This window comes from Fragaria vesca, linkage group LG4, assembly GCF_000184155.1.
Source record: "Fragaria vesca subsp. vesca linkage group LG4, FraVesHawaii_1.0, whole genome shotgun sequence".
NCBI classification, from domain to species: Eukaryota; Viridiplantae; Streptophyta; class Magnoliopsida; order Rosales; family Rosaceae; genus Fragaria; species Fragaria vesca.
The window spans coordinates 4,071,675-4,089,966 of NC_020494.1; the positions used below are offsets into that span (position 1 = coordinate 4,071,675).

The following is an 18,292-nucleotide window of genomic DNA, read 5'->3' on the forward strand; positions in this document are numbered from 1 at the left end:
GAGAGAGAGAGAGATTTGCCGAGGCATTGCTTGGGTGAGCTTGGGTGAGAGTGTGAGGCAACTACTACTACTTCCATCTTCTTCCTTGTTCATCAGATTCAGAGTGAAGAGATAGCTTGATTAAAGAATGGAGAACACTCTTACAAAAGTTATTGGGAGCTCTTGGATTGCTAAGAAAGCAAAGGAAGAGATCAACAACATCACAGATGACCTCTCTGTAAGTACTCACATGCAGATCGATCGAGTTTCACACTTTCTAATTTCTTCTTCTCTTTATCATGGGTACATACCTAAATAGGGCTTTACGCTTTTACCTATTTGAATGATATAAATTGATATCTACAAAGAGTTGGTTTTGGTTCAATGGGATTAGATAGTTGAAGATTGTGGGGTTCTAACAATGATGCTTTTGGTGTTCTACCCTTTAGTTCCCCTGTTACCAATCTTCATGGCTGATTTTCTGTCATGCATCTTAAAGGGCTTTCTTTGGTGTTTGATCGATATTTTAGTAATTTGCTTTAGCATTTAGGTTGATTCACGCATTTGTATGTACGTGTTGTCTCGTACTATTCAATTTCATGTGATGAATATATATATATGAATATACAGTATTGCATAATGATTCCTTATGCAACTCTTAACTCAATCTTGTTATTTTCTGTTGGTAATTTCAGTCAATCTCAAACGCTATATATAGAGGGAAAGGCGAAATGGGTGTTCAACAAGCTTAAAGGTATGCTGCTGTTTTGAACTTTCTGAGCTCATTCTAGTGAACCTTAACTGCAAAGAAACTGTTTGTCATATCAAGATTTATCGATTCCTCAACGTTTGTCCTTTTGAAATTTCAGATGTTCTTTAATTCATCTTTCTTTAATTGGGGGACTTTTAACACTCGAGAGGGAATAGGCACTTTAATTTTATTAGAATTTGAACAATGCACCATAGAGACAATTTAGCAAGACTCTAAGCAAGTCCTGCATAATGCAAGGATATAAAAACTGAGATGATAGAAGAGGTTCGTCTTTGTTCTGACAAACAATCTGCCTAACCATCTTAATGAGCTTATAAGAGTACTTCCTAAGAATATTAATTAACTTATCATAGTATCAGATTACTAGAGATCAATATTGGAGAGAATGAATCTGGAACAATTTTTAAGAGATGGCACCCTTAGGACTAATTATTGAATTTTTGGTGATCATATATATGGTTTGAGTTACAGCAGCAATTGGCTTTGGGAATCATGCCTGAGTTAAAGCATCTAATGATTCGCTTGAGGAATCATGCCTGGCTTAGCTTTGCTGGGGATTAGGTATTCTTCTGTGGTATCTTGCTATGTTGAACTGCAATTACAAAGCGTATATAGGCTCTGGTTTTTAGTGATTTCTTCAATTGTTGATAACTAGTTTCCTCTCTAGCTATTCTTCTAAAGTATAAGCAGAGTTTGTAGTATTGTAGCTTGTTTTCTAGTTAGATGTTATTGTTAATATGTGTCTAATATACAAGTTATTGTTAGTATCTGTCCAAACTCATGTTCTCTCTTTCGCAGGTATTTGCATATGCACTGTTTCTCCAGCAAATTAATGTCTAATGCTCTCTTTCTTTGATGTTTTGGGGGTTCTCTTTTTGGTTTCGAAGCCAAATTCCTCGGCACCCTTCTCCAGCAAGCCAACGAAGACCAGGAGGTTGACGAACCAGGCGGGAATGACAAAGAGCCTGCGGAGGAGTCAAAGGGATTGATGAGTCAAGGCGAGAGAGAATCATTTGGATTTGAACAGTTACATGATTAGTTATATGAACAGTTACATAATCAGTTACATTGCTTTCAACAGTTACTTTAGTTACATATTATCATTTGGATTGTGTAATTATTATGTGTACCTGACTTGTGTAACTACATTAAACTACTTATATAACTATCCATGTAACTATAGATGGTCAGCTACATTTGCATTTACTAGTTACATGTCCAGTTACTTTTGCATTTGAGTATGTTGTTATGGCCAAAAAGCATAAAGTGTCCATCGCGGTTCAACAACAAGCTAAAACCAACGGAACGTTGCTGTCGCGGTGCAACGGCACGCTGCAATTATTATTTACTTGACTTATGTAACTACATTAAGCTACCTATGTAACTATCTATGTAACTATTCATCCATGTAACTATCCATCCATGTAACTATCCATGTAACTATCTATCTATATAACTATCCATGTAACTATCCATCTATATAACTATCCATGTAACTATGCATATAACTATCCATCTATATAACTATGCATGTAACTATCCATCTATATAACTATGCATGTAACTATCCATCTATATGACTATGCATGTAACTATCCATCTATGTAACTATGCATGTAACTATCCATCTATGTAACTATGCATGTAACTATCAATCTATGTAACTATGTACCTATCCATGCAACTATATAACTATCCATGTATATAACTATGTAAATATCCATGTAACTATATAACTATCCATAACTATCCATGTAACTATGCATGTAACTATACATGTAACTATCCATCTATGTATCTATGTAACTATCCATGTATGTAACTATACATGTAACTATGCATGTAACTATTTATGTAACTATGCATGTAACTATGCATGTAACTATGCATGTAACTATTTATGTAACTATGCATGTAACTATCCATGTAACTATGCATGTAACTATCCATCTATGTCACTATCCATGTAACTATGCATGTAACTATGCATCTATGTAACTATTCATCTATGTAACTATGCATGTAACAATGCATCTATGTAACTATGCATGTAACAATGCATCTATGTAACTATCCATGTAACTGGCAATGTAACTATGCATCTATGTAACTATTCATCTATATAACTATGCATGTAACAATGCATCTATGTAACTATCCATGTAACTATCCATGTAACTGGCAATGTAACTATCCATGTAACTATCTATGTAACTACAGTTTGATAGTTACATGGGTAATTACATACATGCTACACTTGTGTAACGACATTAACCTACCTATGTAACTATGCATGTAACTATCCATATAACTATCCATATATATAACTATGCGTGTAACTATTCATATAACTATCCATTTATATAACTATCTATGTAACTATCCATGTAACTATCCATCTATATAACTATGCATGTAACTATCCATGTAACAATTTATGTAATTATGCATGTAACTATGCATATAACTGTCCATGTAACTATGCATCTATGTAACTATACATGTAACTATGCATGCAACTATCCATCTATGTAACTATCTATGTAACTATGAATGTAACTATCTATGTAATTATGCATGTAACTATGCATCTATGTAACTATCCATGTAACTTCCATGTAACTACAGTTTGATAGTTACATAGGTAGTTAGATACATGCTACACTTGTGTAATGATATTAACCTACATATGTAACTATCAATGTAACTATGCATGTAACTATCCATCTTTGTTACTATGCGTGTAATTATTCATATAACTATCTATGTAACTATGCATGTAACTATCTATCTATGTTACTATACATGTAACTATCTATGTAACAATTCATGTCATGTAACTATGCATATAACTATCCATGTAACTATCCATATAACAATTCATGTAACTATCTATGTAACTATCTATCTATGTAACTATTAATGTAACTATCTATGTATATACAAATTGCTAGTTACCTGGGTAGTTACATTGGATTTTAATAGATTTCTATTCTAATACGCAGCGGGACGCTGCCGTTGCGGCACGTTGCAATTATTATGTAAATGACTTGTGTACCTACATTAAACTACTTATCTAACTATCAATGTAATTATGCATGTAACTATCCATGTAACTATCCATCTATATAACTATGCATGTAACTATCTATGTAACTATCTGTTTTTGTACAATCCCAGATGGGTTTGCAGAAGCTAATAATATGCCAGGTGGATGATCTGCTGCCTTCCTGGTGTCCTACAATAACAAAGGGGACCAAGAGCTTCCGGTCTTTCCTCCTCCGAACCAGATGAGTTTGCAGAAGCTAATAATATGCCAGGTGGATGATCTACTGCCTTCCTGGTGTCCTACAATAACAAAGGGGACCATGAGCTTCCGGTCTTTCCTCATTCGAAGCTTAAGTCAGTATATAGTGGTTTAATGTAATTACTGAGGATAGTTATGTTACCTGAAAAGCTGGTGCCTGGGTCATATTTATGGCCCAGAGTGGATTCTCTTCACCTGAAAACCGATGTGGGACAACTGTCTTTGCTGTTACTTCACATCTAGCTCCCTTATGCCTTATGAATCCACCCCCAGCCCAATACTGCCGCCAAGGTCAGGCCCAACCCACCCTACTTATTGGTGGATACTTCGGGGCGGCCTCGGTTGTGGTAGAATGCTTGCTGGTTTACGGGCTTGGGAGGTTGTTTTATGCACAACTGACTACAAGTCCCCCAAGTTCCCGTTCAAGACACATCTTGAGTGGGGACTTGCTAAAAGAAGCCCGTAGACCAGTATATTTCAAGTGTGTCCCGCCCATAGTCCCCCCAAGTCCAGACTCATGACGTGGGTTGAACGGGTGTTACAGTCTTTCCTGGACAAAGGTAGCTAACCCTTTCCTCATCCAGTGTTACTACTCGAGTGACGGGGTGTTAACGCCGTCCGTGGTTTATCAAGCCACTTGCTCCGTTTTTAAAGGGATGATATAAATTGCCCTGCCCCGGTGTCCCGGAAACACATATCCGGGACACTTATCATTTCGAGAGGTAGTTGTTACATGCTTCCCCCTGGTGACACTTATCCGGGATGGATCGTTCCTTGGCCTAACGCTGTCGGTGACTTACCCGAGATTGGTCTTACGCTGGGTCTTACAATCTCGGTGACTCTCACCCAAGATTGGTCTTACACATGCGCTTCATGATCCCGTTGACTCTTACTCGAGATGGGTCTTACACGTGCGCTTCATGATCTCGGTGACTCTCACCTGAGATTGGTCTTACACTTGCGCTTCATGATCTCAGTGACTCTCACCCGAGATGGGTCTTACACGTGCGCTTCATGATCTCGGTGACTCTCACCCGAGATTGGTCTTACACATGCGCTTCATGATCTCGGTGACTCTCACCCGAGATTGGTCTTACACTTACGCTTCATGATCTCGGTGACTCTCACCCGAGATTGGTCTTACACTTGGGAGTGTGCGCATAGCAGTGGCAGAGGCATTAAATGCATGCACGCCAGATGTCGCGATATTCTTGGGCAACTGCCAAGCAATTAATGCACGTCGTTTCACTCTTTCCTTCTTCAAGAAGCTACGGCAGTTAAGCTACATGGCACCATCATGCGGTTTGATCGGCTGGCTAGGGGTGCCTCGTTTTCGGGTACTGGTTTTTTAATGCGTCGGTTCGTGGATCGAGGCGACTGCTCGCTGGTCGTGTATAAATTCTTCGTCTTCACTCTCACTTTACTCTTTTTCTGCTCTGTGTTTCTCTGTTGCATTGGTTTTTCTGCGCTTTGCTCTCTGATTTCTCTGCTTCTCTCTCTGTTCGCTGCTTTCTCTCTTTCTGTTCTCTACTTTCTCTCAACCCTGCGATTGTGTGGTGTTTCTCGACGTCTGCGTTGTCGGCGTTGCTACGACGTCGAATTTCTGGTAAGGTTTTGCTTCATTCTGTTGCGCTTTGTTCTACTGCACTGATGTTTGTTTATGCTTTTTGCCTCTGCTTTGGCTTTCTCTGCGTTTGTCTTGCTTTTGTATGGTTTTGGGTGAAACTGGGAATTTTAGAATTTTAGGATTCTAGGGCTTTCTGAATTTAGGCTGTGTTTTCTGTTTTTCTTTGCGCATACTCCCGGCGGCGCACACTAATAGCCCTTAGGGTTTGCTATATTAGAGTAGATGGATTCCCGGAGTACAACCGACTTAAGTGAGGCTAGCATATCCTCTCGGCCGATAATGGATGACGACGAGAGGATGGAGGAGTATATTAGTAGGCCACCCCGCCCGGGTGAACCATCTTCGACTAGCGTACCCGCCCGGCAAGTAAACTGGGTAGAGGGAGTTTTTCACGGTGTCCCGATGACGAACGTCATCAACTCAGCCAGAAGATATATCTTGGAGGACAGAATTGTGTGCGACGAACCAGAGGGCAGCATGACCCTGGCCGAGATCAAACAATTCCGCGAAGACTGGGGCAATCCCGGAAACGATTACACTTCGCAGCCTTTACTCGGGCGAGTTGGCGTGCTGCCAGAGAGATGGCTTCGTTGCTGTGCACGAGCACATGTTTAGGAACGGTTTCTCTCTCCCGCTTCCTTAGTACGTGCAGTACCTGCTGAGCATGTTTCAGCTAGCTCCCGGGCAGATACCCCCAAACCAATGGCGCTAGTTGTTGTCACTTGGCTGCCTGTATTACTTGTCCGAGATGGGGTTTCCAACTATCAACGAGTTCCGAGCTCTCTACCGCCTCTCGTACTCGAAAAAGTAGAATTACGCCGGGTGTGTTTCCTTCACCGCTCGGGATTACTTGCCTCCCGTTACAGATCTGCCTACTTCCATTAACAACAACTGGCGCGCGAAGGTTGTGCTTGCCGGGGGTCGGTGGCAAAGAAATTGCCCCACATACATCGTGCCCAACCGGTTCAAGTATATCCGGGATCAGTCCTTCTCGTTATCAAAAATCGAGAAGAAACGGATTGGCCGGATATTTGCGGCCTAGCCCTCGGACGAAGCTCGTAGCTCGTACAATTTAACCCGGTGGGGCGTGCTAGTTCACTGTGAACTCGGTCGAATGCCTGGTGGGGTTCCCGCTTAATGTCTCGATTATTGCTTATACTTGCATTTGTTCTCTGTTTCTCTGTTGCTTTACTAATTGTTGCGTTTGCTGGCAGCCAAGGTTCCCAGACGTAAGCTTCGCCCCTCACACCCACGCGACATGGCTTCGGACCTGGACTTGCTGCATGATCTCCTAGAGGTAGGAAAAACCGCTTCACACACTGAAGTGAACGTGGGGGACTCTACCGCCCGGGTTTCAGAGACGCCCGTGCTCATGGAGATTTCCGACGAAGGGTACGAGAAGCCGCCTCATGACACGGAGGAACCCGGGAGGAGCGGTGACGTTGTCAACGTCAACTTGGGCGAGAAGAAACCCTCGTCCAAGAAGTCAAAGTCTCAGCGGGATGATACAGTGACTTTGACCGGCCTGAGCGTGACTGGGGCCTCTCCACCTCTGAAGAAGCAGAAATCAATAGGTCCCTCAACCGACGGACCCGTAAGCCTGGGCGCTCTCGCCCCCGCTCTTCCCCAGATTCGAAAGACCCCCATTCGGTAGATACTGGACGAGTATGGATGTGCCGATGAGAAGTTCGTCTGCAGCATGGTGGGTGATCTGAAGGGAATCGAGCTGGACCATATCAGGGTGGGGTCTAACACTCCCCAGCAGAACCAGCAATACGCCCGGGAGGCGATGATGAAGGTAGCCGTCTCCCTGCTTATTCCAACTTACTACTCGGGATACTGTACTTAATCTTTTTAACTCTTGTAGGCCCTCTTCACCGTCTATACCATTGATGCCAGCGAAGACTCCAACGAGATGAAGGAGCGCATAGCTAGCCTGAATGATCAAATCACCTACCTCCGGGCCGAGCAGAAGAGGGTGGAGAAAAGCTTGGAGGCCGAGAAGAAAGAGAAGCTCTCGCTAGCTGACAAGCTTGCCAAGCTCAACCTTCATACTCGGGACCTTGAAGGAAAAGCCGAGCGTGTGGTAGCTTTGGAGTGCGATATCGACGCACTTCAGCGGGAGAACGCTAAGCTAAGGGCTAAGCTGAAGGAAAAAGATGACTAGATTCTCGACCTGCAAGGCCAGATTCCCTCCCAGGGCGAGCTTGCCGTGGCGAAGTTTAAGGAGTCGGACGAGCTGAAAGCCATGCTCAAGGCCGCCCGGGGTAGTGGGATCACCGAGAAGTTTGGCGAATGGAGTCGCCTTGGGTATCTGGACAAGGCGAAGATGATCGCCGACATGATCGCTGCCCGGGATGCCAGGGAAAGGGAGACCAAGTCCAAGGCAGCTGCTGAAAAAGAGCTTCAGGAGATAGGCGAGCCTTCCGAGAAGGCCGCTGACAAGGGCGCCGAGGAGGACGACAATCAGGCCGAGTCGTCCGGGAACGAGGAAGAAGACGACCAGGAGGCATACCTTGTGATTTGTACCCTTTTTTTCTTCTTTTTTTTTTTTATTGCTTTCGTAAGGCAATGGCCTCGTGCCCTACCCGGTGACTATATGTCCCGGTGATTTTTGTAAATTCTCATTGGTGGTACACGCCCGGCATGGCGAGTTTTAATGAATTATGCCTCTAATTTTATTACTTGCTTTGTTGTGCTACATATTTGTATTAGGCCTATCCCGCTCGGTGTTACTGGGGACTATAATAACTTGTATCTCTCGGTTTTACCTGCTCGACACTGTATTCAATTGATCTATGCCTCCCGGTGGATTATCATCCCGATTGATATTATTCGGGATTTAATTGACTTATGCCTCCCGATGGGTTACCATCCCAATTAATTTTACTCGGGATTCAATTGACTTATGCTTCCCGGTGGATTACCATCCCGATTGATTTTACTCGGGATTTTAATTGACTTATGCCTCCCGGTGGATTACCGTCATTAGAGTTTGAATTTAACTTCCCCATTCTTATATATAAAGTCTTTCAAAACGAATGAATGTATCCTCCGAGACTTATTGTCCTCCCGGGGGCCGCAATACTTACAAATGTAAATTTTAAGGGTGGGTTTCGTTCCCATTTCACACTGGATAGAATCTCAGGTGCTCCGTATTCCAAGGGCGCCCGGTGACTATCCCATCCTGATCTCGGAGAAAGAAAGTTGCTGGACGGACCTTTTCAACTATCTCGTACGGCCTTTCCCAGTTCGGATCCAAGGCTGCCGTCTTGGTCATGATTTTCTTCATTACCCAGTCCCCCAGTCCCAACGTCCGGGTCCTAACTTTATTATTATAGTGGCGTGCAACTCGCTGCTTGTAGACTTGGTTGTGTAAGTCTGCTCGCTCCCTCTTCTCCTCGATGAGGTCAATGTTCAAACGGAGACCCTCCTCATTGGTTGTGGCGTTGAAATTTTCGACCCTTCCCGATGGTATTGACGTCTCGATTGGCAAAACAGCCTTCGTGCCAAAGGCCATGCTGAAAGGAGTTTCTCCCGTTGATTCTGTTGCTGTGGTTCTGATTGCCCATAATACCTCCGGCAGTTTTTGTGCCCACAGACCCTTTCCGTCATCTAACTTCTTTTTCATGAGTTTTTTTATGATCTTGTTAACCACCTCCACCTGACCATTGGTCTGCGGGTGCGCCACCGATGAGAAGACCGTCTTGGTACCCATGTCCTTCGTGAATTCAATCAGATGGTTATTATTGAATTGTGTACCATTGTCTCCGGGACTCCGAATCTGCAATAGATGTTCTTTATCAGGAAATTCTTCACACACTCAGTGGTTATCTTCCCCAAGGGCTCTGCCTCCACCCATTTCGTGAAATAGTCAAGCCACTATCACGTACTTGAACTGGCTCGGAGCCGTAGGCAGTATCCCGATGAGATCAAGGCCCCACTATGCAAAAAGCCAGGGTGACAACAATATTGATAGGGCAATGGAAGGGGAATGTATCCCGTTGGCGTGCAAATGGCATTTACGGCATCTCGCCGACATCTTATCCGCCATGGCGCCCATGTTGGACCAGAAGAACCCTGTGCGTAGCGCCTTGTGTGCTAACAACCGGGATCCAAAATGATTCCCGCACACCCCTTCATGAATTTCTCCCATGATCACTTCTCCTTCTTCCTCAGTCACGCACTTAAGGTTTGGGAGATTGTAACATCTGCGGTATAACTTCTTATTCATGAGGGTGTACCTAGCACATCTCGATTGCAACTTTCGTGCCTGCCGCCTATCCTCCGGGCGCACCCCCTCTTTGATGAACTCGATTATGGGGTCCATCCACGTTGGATCTCCGGGTCCCATCTCGACCATGAATATCTCAGAGATTGTCTTACTGATACTTGGTTTTCCAAGCACCTCAATCCTTGCCTTTTTTCTGCCTTTCCCGGGCCCTCTGGTGGCTAGCCGGGCGAGGGCATCTGCATGACGGTTTTGTTTCCGGGGGATGTGAGAGAGAGAGAGACCGATTTAAAACGTTGCATGAAGGCTTTTGATAATGCTTGGTAAGAGTGCAACTGAGGCTCCTTAGCTTCAAAGCTCCCGTTGACTTGATTTACAACCAACTGTGAATCACTAAATATTTCCACTCTTTCCACTCCGATGCCTCGGGCGAGTTGCAATCCCCCGATTAAAGCTTCGTACTCAGCCGCATTGTTGGATGCCTTGAACTGGAATTCTAGGGCGTACTCATGCTTGAATCCATCGGGAGTCTCTAATATTATTCCCGCCCCGCTTTTATTTCTCGTCACCGAGCCTTCCACAAAAAGTCTCCAGAGTTGAGCCGGTGGTTCCTCACTGTGCATCTCCTTAGCCGCTCCAGGACCATTTTCCTCCCGGTTGGCCTCGTTGGATACTCCCACAACTTTCATGGGTGTGAGCTCAGATATAAAGTCAGCCGCTGTTTGGCCCTTGATTGCCACTCTCGGCCGGTAATGGATATCAAATTCCCCCAGCTCTATTGCCCATTTTACCAGCCTCCCGCTGATTTCTGGCTTCTACATAATTTGCCACAAGGGGTGGTTAGTATAAAGGGTTATCGAGTGTGCTTGGAAATAGTGTCTGAGCTTTCAGGCGGTTATAATAAGTGTCAAGGCCAACTTCTCTACGTCCGGGTACCTGCTCTCGGCCGGTGTGAATCCCTTCCCAACGTAAAATACAACGTGCTCGACATCAGACTCTTTTCTTATCAAGACCGAGTTAACTGCTGACTGTGAAGCCGCGATATACAGGTAAAGCATCTCGCCTGGGATTGGTTTTGACAAAACCGGCGCGGACGTGAGGTATGCCTTTATCTGTTTGAACGCCTCCTCCTACTCGGGTCCCCATACTATCACCTTACACCGCTGGTCTTTCAGCAACCGAAAGAAAGGGGCACACTTATCCGTGAGTCGTGACACGAATCTGGCAAAGGCGACAATCTTCCCAGCCAATGAACTCACTTCATTCCTCTCCTTAGGCCTTTCCATGTCCAATATGGCTTGGATCTTTTCCGGGTTGGCTTCAATCCCCCTCCTGCTAATTATATGCCCTACGAATTTCCCTTTGACAACCCCGAAGATGCATTTCTAAGGGTTCAACCTCATCCCGAACTTCATTATGACCTCGAAGACCTTCTCAAGATGCCCTATATGCTCCTCGGCCCTTAGACTTTTGACCAGCATGTCGTCGACATATACCTCCATTATTTTCCCGAGGTACTCGGCGAACATGACATTCATCAACCGCTGGTAAGTCGCTCCCGTATTCTTCAGTCCGAAAGGCATTACCTTATAGCAATAAAGGCCTTGTCAGTCGTGAAGGCTGTATGCTCCTCATCCCTTGGATCCATCCGGATCTGGTTATAGCCCGCATAGGCGTCCATGAAGCTCAACAATTCGAATCCGGACGTGGAGTCCACCAGTTGGTCTATTCGTGGGAGCGGGAAGCTGTCCTTTGGGCATGCCCTGTTGAGATTTGAGTAGTCTACACACATCCTCCACTGCCCTGTTGACTTCTTTGGAACCATGACCACATTGGCCAACCACTGGGGGTATCTGACCTCCCGTATAAACTTTAACTTTTGCACTTCCCCCCTCATTGCTTCATACTTTTCTGGCTTAAACGCCCTTCGCTTTTGCCACACGGGAGGGGATCCTTTCTTGATTCCTAGCTAGTGTGTTACTATTCCGCTAGATATCCCGGGCATGTCCTTATATGTCCAAGCGAATGCCCCACTATTTTTCTTCAAAAAGGTCTTCAAGGCCGCTCGCACCCCTGGTGCCTGCCCCGTCCCGATGGTCACTTGCCTATCCGGGAATTCATCTGAGACTGATACCATTTCTGTTTCTTCTGTCGACCCCGGACGCTCCTCATCTGAGTCGGTATCATCCCTTGGATCCACATAAGGATCCGAGGGGGATGCCATGGCCTGGCTTGCCAACAGAACCTCGGATCTTTTTCTTCCGTTGTCTATCGCATAGCAACTCCTTGCTACCGCTTGGTCTCCCCAGATAGTAATGACTCCGGTCGGGGTTGGGACCTTCATCATCAACATGTGGCCGGCAACAAAAGACTTCAACTTCCACAACGCGGGCCTTCCCAAGATCCCGTTATAGGACGACTCGCAATCGACCACGATGAACTCTACGGTAGCCCTGGCAATTCCCTCTCGGCCTTCCATACTTACTCCAAAGCTGTCCGATCCTAGTGGCTGGACCACATCACCCGAGAAGCTGATCAGCGGTTCATGGTCTTGTATCAACTTGTTACTTCCTCGATGCAGTCCTTTCCAGGCACTCCTGAACAACACGTTGACCGAGGCTCCCGTGTCAACCAGGATCTTCTTTGTAATATAATGGTCGAGTTGCAATGTTATTAGGAATGGGTCCTCGTGTGGCCTTATCCCCTCCTTTTCCTCTTCTAGGAAGGTAACGGACTTCCAACCTGTTGTCACTTGCTGATTACTGCTACTCCCAAAGGCAAAGACCTCCCGGCCATCCCTGGATCCTGTACACTGCTTTTTTGTCTTGTTGCTTCTATTATCTATACGGGACCCGCCATGGATGGTGTTGATTGTCTCATATACTTCAATTGCCCCCACATGTCTCGACCAAGGCACATACTGCTGCAGTTTTTCTTCTTGTATCCAGCGCTCTACTGCCTTTTTCAATTCTATGCAGCTGTTAATGTTATGGCTTGCTTCCCCGTGATACCCACAAAATTTTCCGGTGTCTTCCTTGGTGAGTCGGGATGGGGGGAACTTTCGGGTAGGGGGAGGCGGGATGGCGGACTTATTCTCATTCCATATCACCTCGTAGGTGGCGTTGAGCACCAAGAAGTGCTCATTGCTTGCCGGTGCCGTCCTCGCGTACCCGGTATCTTGGTAAGGCCCTTTTGTCTTTCCTTGTGCGTTATGCTGCTTCCCTGCCTTCCCCCAGCTTTTTCCTTTGTGCCTCTTTCCAGCTGGGTGCGAGTTCGGCTCTTGCTCCCCGTCCAGGCCCTTATCTCCTAGACCACTTGTACAGGCGATCCTCCTCCTTGCTCTCCGACCTTCATCTTCCCGGTCGAGGTCTCTCCATACGTATCATGGTCTGCTTGTGCATGCCTGACCGCCATCTCCATAAGCTCATCGTAACCTTGCGGGCATTCGATTTTTACTGCATACATAAATTTTCCAAGAAGCAGTCCTTGAATGAATGCTTCCTCTGCAACCTTCTTGTCAAAATTCCTAACTCTGGCCATGGCACCTTGCCATCGATTCACGAAAGCTTTCAATCCCTCACCCCTATCTTGCTTCACCTTGAACAACTGGGCGGTATTCTGCCCATCCGTTCGTAAAATGAATCTATTGACGAACTTGTCCGCCAGTTCTCGGAAGCAATCGATCAAGTTTGATGGGAGCTTGTAGAACCAACTCAGTGCTTCCCCTTCTAATGTCTCCTGGAACATATTGCAGCATATTGCATCCGAGTACCCTTTAGCTTTCATGTGAGACTTGAAACTATCGAGGAAGAGATGGGGGTCTCGATCCCCATTGTAACTCAGTTTGAGCGGCTTGGCTGCGCTTGGCCGGACGGACCGGATGATCGCTCTTGTGAACGGTCCCCTTCTTTCTTCGAAACTCGCGCGAGTTGGGTTATGCGCCCCCCTTCTCTCGGCGTTCGAGATTCGGTCAGCCAAACTCGCCACACTATCCCGGATAGCTCTCAGGGTTTCTTCCATCTCTCCCTGCCTTCCAACTTGGACTTGCGGGATCGACTCGGGTAAGGGCGACAGTCCCTCATCCTGCATTTCGTCCGGGAACAAATTCGTTCCTATATGCACGGTCCTATGGTTCGTTCTCACCGGGGTGCCTGTCTGTTGAGACATGGCAGCCCGATCCAACTCCCTCGCCCGGTCCAATGCCTCCCGGTGCTCAACTCCTCAGGCTAACGCTCTCATGAGCGTGGTGTTATCCCTTTCCAACCTGCGCTCCCTCCCGGAGGCTTCTACTCGATCATGGGCACCTTGTTGTTCTAGCTGAGTGATTTGAGCCCTCATATCTTCCAACATTTTGGCTACCTCTTGAGGATTGAGATCCCGCGGTACATACTCTGGTGTTTCATCCCGAAGGGTTCTCCCAGTAATTCTTGAACTTCCCCCTACGGTTTCCGGGGTCCTTCCTAATATCACCTCCCTCCCTTGGTCTTGCTGTTCGATTAACTCAGCCATCGAGTCACGTTGGCTTTTTGTAATGATTCCCACAGACGGCGCCAAATGTTTTTGTACAATCCCGGATGGGTTTGCAGAAGCTAATAATATGCCAGGTGGATGATTTGTTGCCTTCCTGCTGTCCTGCAATAACAAAGGGGACCGGGAGCTTTCGGTTTTTCCTCCTCCGAAGCTTAAGTCAGTATATGGTGGTTGAATGTAATTACTGAGGATAGTTATGTTACCTGAAAAGCTAGTGGCTGGGCCATATTTATGGCCCAGAGTGGATTCTCTTCACCTGAAAACCGATGTGGGACAACTGTCTTTGCTGTTACTTCACATCCAGCTCCCTTATGCCTTCTGAATCCACCCCCAGCCCAATACTGCTGCCAAGGTCAGGCCCGGCCCACCCTACTTATTGGTGGATACTTCGGGGCGGCCTCGGTTGTGGTAGAATGCCTGCTGGTTTATGGGCTTGGGAGGTTGTTTTATGCACAACCGACTACGCTATCCATGTAACTACCGACTGATAGTTACATTTGTAGCTTTATACATTCTACATAACAAGCTACACTTTTTTTTTCTCACAATTTAGTGCCAACACAACTCTTAGAACTCTGGCTTTCCTCATTCATCGTTTAATCCAAAATTCATTACAAAATAGAGCAGAAAGGGAAAGGGAACCATTATTGTCACCATGCTTTAGTGCACTTAACATTGATTTCAGTATGACTCTATCACTACCTTCCCTCAATGCAATCTGCATAAGTATAAAATATTATGAAGTTGTTTGGGTGTTGAAAATGAAGAACCCAAAAACAGAAACATCAAGCTTAATAAATAGAGATATGTTCCACACAAATAATCTTTCATTAAGCTGTTCAACAAAACCGCCAACTCTCTACATCTCCTTAAACACTTGCTTGGTAGACTTTTCTCCTTCTTTTTCTAGTTTTCTGTAGAATGACCTTCCCTCCTTCCGACGGCTATAACTTTCTCTATAAAATAGCTATTAATGATCCGCAAAATGTTCTAGAAACTAGACTGTTCTAGCTTTCCGTTGATATAAGGTAAGTTTCCTGGATCGCTCTGAGCTGCTCGCAATTTGCCATCGAATTTGACTGAAAATCTGGGCAGAATTCTGTATTTCTTAAGTTTTCATCTTTAATGTGCATCTCTTTGCAGTGTGTACCATCTCTTTCCTCACATTCTTTGCTCAAGAAATTGAGAAGGTCAACCCTTGCTAGCACATCAAGGTCCACTGCGCTCTCATCGAGCAAAAACACTAAAATTCATTCACAGACATTTCCTCAAACACCTTGTGTGCATAACCAAATAACATAACACAAATTAAACATTCCAAACAAACAGCATTTACAATCTAATCAATAAAAGAATTCATGACACAACATTCTATTTCATAAATAGACATACCCAAAATAATAATAAAACCCAACTGAATTCAAGCTTCTTTTTCTATTTCTGGTTTTAATCACATAAAAAAAAAAAAAAGCAATCAATTGATAAGGAAGAGAGAAACATATTAGCTTACCTTGTAAGCTGAAGATGATGATCGAAATTAATCCGAAAAGCCATGACATAAGAGATTTGTTGAAGGATGAAAGAAAAATCAAAGAGGATGAAATCATCGCCGACGACGGCGGAAAGCTCCGTCGTGTGCTTCTAGATTTGTTCTCTCTGAGCTCACTTTGGTAACGGCATCAATCTCTTGGTAGAGGACAACGGGTTCGCCGGAGAGAGAGAAAGAGAAGAGAGAGAGAGTGAGTGAGAGATGGATAATGGTTAATGTGTTGCTATTTTTGTCAGTGGCATGACATGTAATTTTTTTTAAATTTATGGGCAACGGTTTAAAGAATTTAAATGAGTGTATTGTTTTATCATCAAAGAACATTTGTTAACAGTTTTATCATTTGTTACTTCAAAAGGTACCAGTTTATCATTGGCCCAATATTTTTTTTCTATTTATATACTTTTTTAATCTTATAAACTCAGACCATATATTCTTAAAGACTTTTTTAATCAAATCATCTTCCAACTTCCTCCTCCAGTCTTACCTCGATCGCCATTTTTGTGTATGTTGGGTTTGAACAGGGACGAAAAGAGTGCGGCTATTGAGACCTCCAAATTTGCTCAGTATTCCTCTCATTCTCTCTACACCTCCTTTTTACTTTTCAATATAAACATTTTCTCATTAGACCTCATTTCAAATTCCTAATATAACCTTAGTTATTTATTGACATATATTTCAATTAATTACTTACTTTAACACTTATTCACTCAATAAACCTCTCCTCTTTTTTTTCCTTTTTTTTTTTTTTTACCTTTTTGTTTTTGAACATCCATTATCTTTACCTTCATTTTTTTATTATTTTTTTTTTCATGCAAGAAAATGTTTTATCATGAACTATTATATTATATATTGTTCTAGGATATTGTGTATCTTTCTAGATATTCTTTATGTGTGTCTTGGCCTTATCAATGAATAAGATGATGATTCTCTTGCTATCTCTCTTTCTCTACACTTTATACTTCATCACGTTATCATGCACTTTGTTCTAACCTTAGAGCCAATAGCCCACCATTTGTTTTCCAAACCTTAAAATCGGGCAGCCTTGTTTTTCCCGATTTCCGACCAAAATTCTGACTGCCCTCTGCCGAAATTTTATGTCCCCAGAAAGCTCTCTCCGTCCCAGATCCAACGCCGCCGGCCTCACCTTGAGAACTGGCCGGAAAGTCTCCAAACCGGCCGTCGAAAGATTCCAGACCGCCGCCGCTACCGACCATCGGTTCACCACCTTCCCTTGCTCCGATCAACCTGAATTTTTGACAGCAGCTTCCTCATCCAGAGCTACTCCTCCTGTCAAATTCGAAGTAAAAGTAGGCGAAACGTCGTTTATCCTCTCGGCCGTCCGCTCCGCTGCTTTCTTTTCATCCGATCAAGCATCCAAGTGTTTACGGTATATTTATTTTACAACCCTAAAACTCTTCCACGTTCAATAACCTCGGGGGAGATAAAATGTTTTCTCCACTTCTTCTACTCCATTCTATGCTTGGGTCGGTGTATTTGCAGGTACCGAAAATCCCGGAATTTTATTCACGGGTTAAGAGTGTGTTTGATCACTCTTGTTTCCTTGTCCGGGTTGTGTATGATCAACCCCGACCTATCACCGGATTGTGTTTGATCAATCCGAGGCCTTTTTACGAATTGTGTTTGATCAATTCGCGGCTTTTTTGGATTGTGTGTGATCAATCCGAAGGACAAACCATTAAAAGTATTGTTTGTGACCTCTATCAAGTCTCATAACAACTTGGTTTTGTATGCAAGAGCAATGTAACATTCTGCTCCTTTGAGTTTTGACGTACTAGATGCCTAAGGCGGATCTTCGCTTGGTATCTGTGGAACCTTTCATTGGAAAGGATTAAACCACATGTTTTGACCCCAGGCTAACAAGCCTAGATGCCGAGATTTCACATCTCATGCGCTCAAAGTCTTTGATGCGCTACATCGACAAAGTCTTCAATGGCAATATGTGCAAAAAGTAATGACCACAAAGTACTGTGGAATGCACTCATGGAGCGTTTCTTGAAACGTTCATATAACTCTACTTGTTGAGTTATTACTCAAGGGATTGTTTACTACCTTAATTGACTACATATGGGTCACGGCAATGGTAGAAAACACCGTGCCGATGTCTAGAAAAGAGGGGGAGGTGCCGCTGGCCCTAATGGCGACACTCCCGGTCTAGACACCAATTATATTTGTCAAAACTATTCACGCTAGCTCATGACAATGCAACCGTTGTGGATCTTTGGATCACTGGTTCAAGATTGTCAAGCCCCTTCAAATTGTGAATGCATACAAAAAGG

General features: G+C 44.3%; 2 protein-coding genes across 2 annotated transcripts; both read right to left on the minus strand.

The window, feature by feature from the left end:
- Positions 1-10,137: 10,137 nt before the first annotated feature.
- LOC101304089 lies at positions 10,138-11,813 on the minus strand. Its single transcript, XM_004297860.1, has 3 exons — positions 11,503-11,813; positions 11,071-11,248; positions 10,138-10,731 (listed from the first exon to the last, which is right to left on the minus strand). Exons 1-3 carry the CDS (start codon positions 11,811-11,813, stop codon positions 10,138-10,140), a joined length of 1,083 nt encoding a protein of 360 aa, XP_004297908.1.
- Positions 11,814-11,885: 72 nt separating this feature from the next.
- On the minus strand, positions 11,886-14,083 carry LOC101304378. The gene is made up of 2 exons (XM_004297861.1): positions 13,380-14,083; positions 11,886-13,287 (listed from the first exon to the last, which is right to left on the minus strand). The coding sequence occupies exons 1-2, from the start codon at positions 14,081-14,083 to the stop codon at positions 11,886-11,888; spliced, it is 2,106 nt and encodes a 701-aa protein (XP_004297909.1).
- Positions 14,084-18,292: the final 4,209 nt, after the last annotated feature.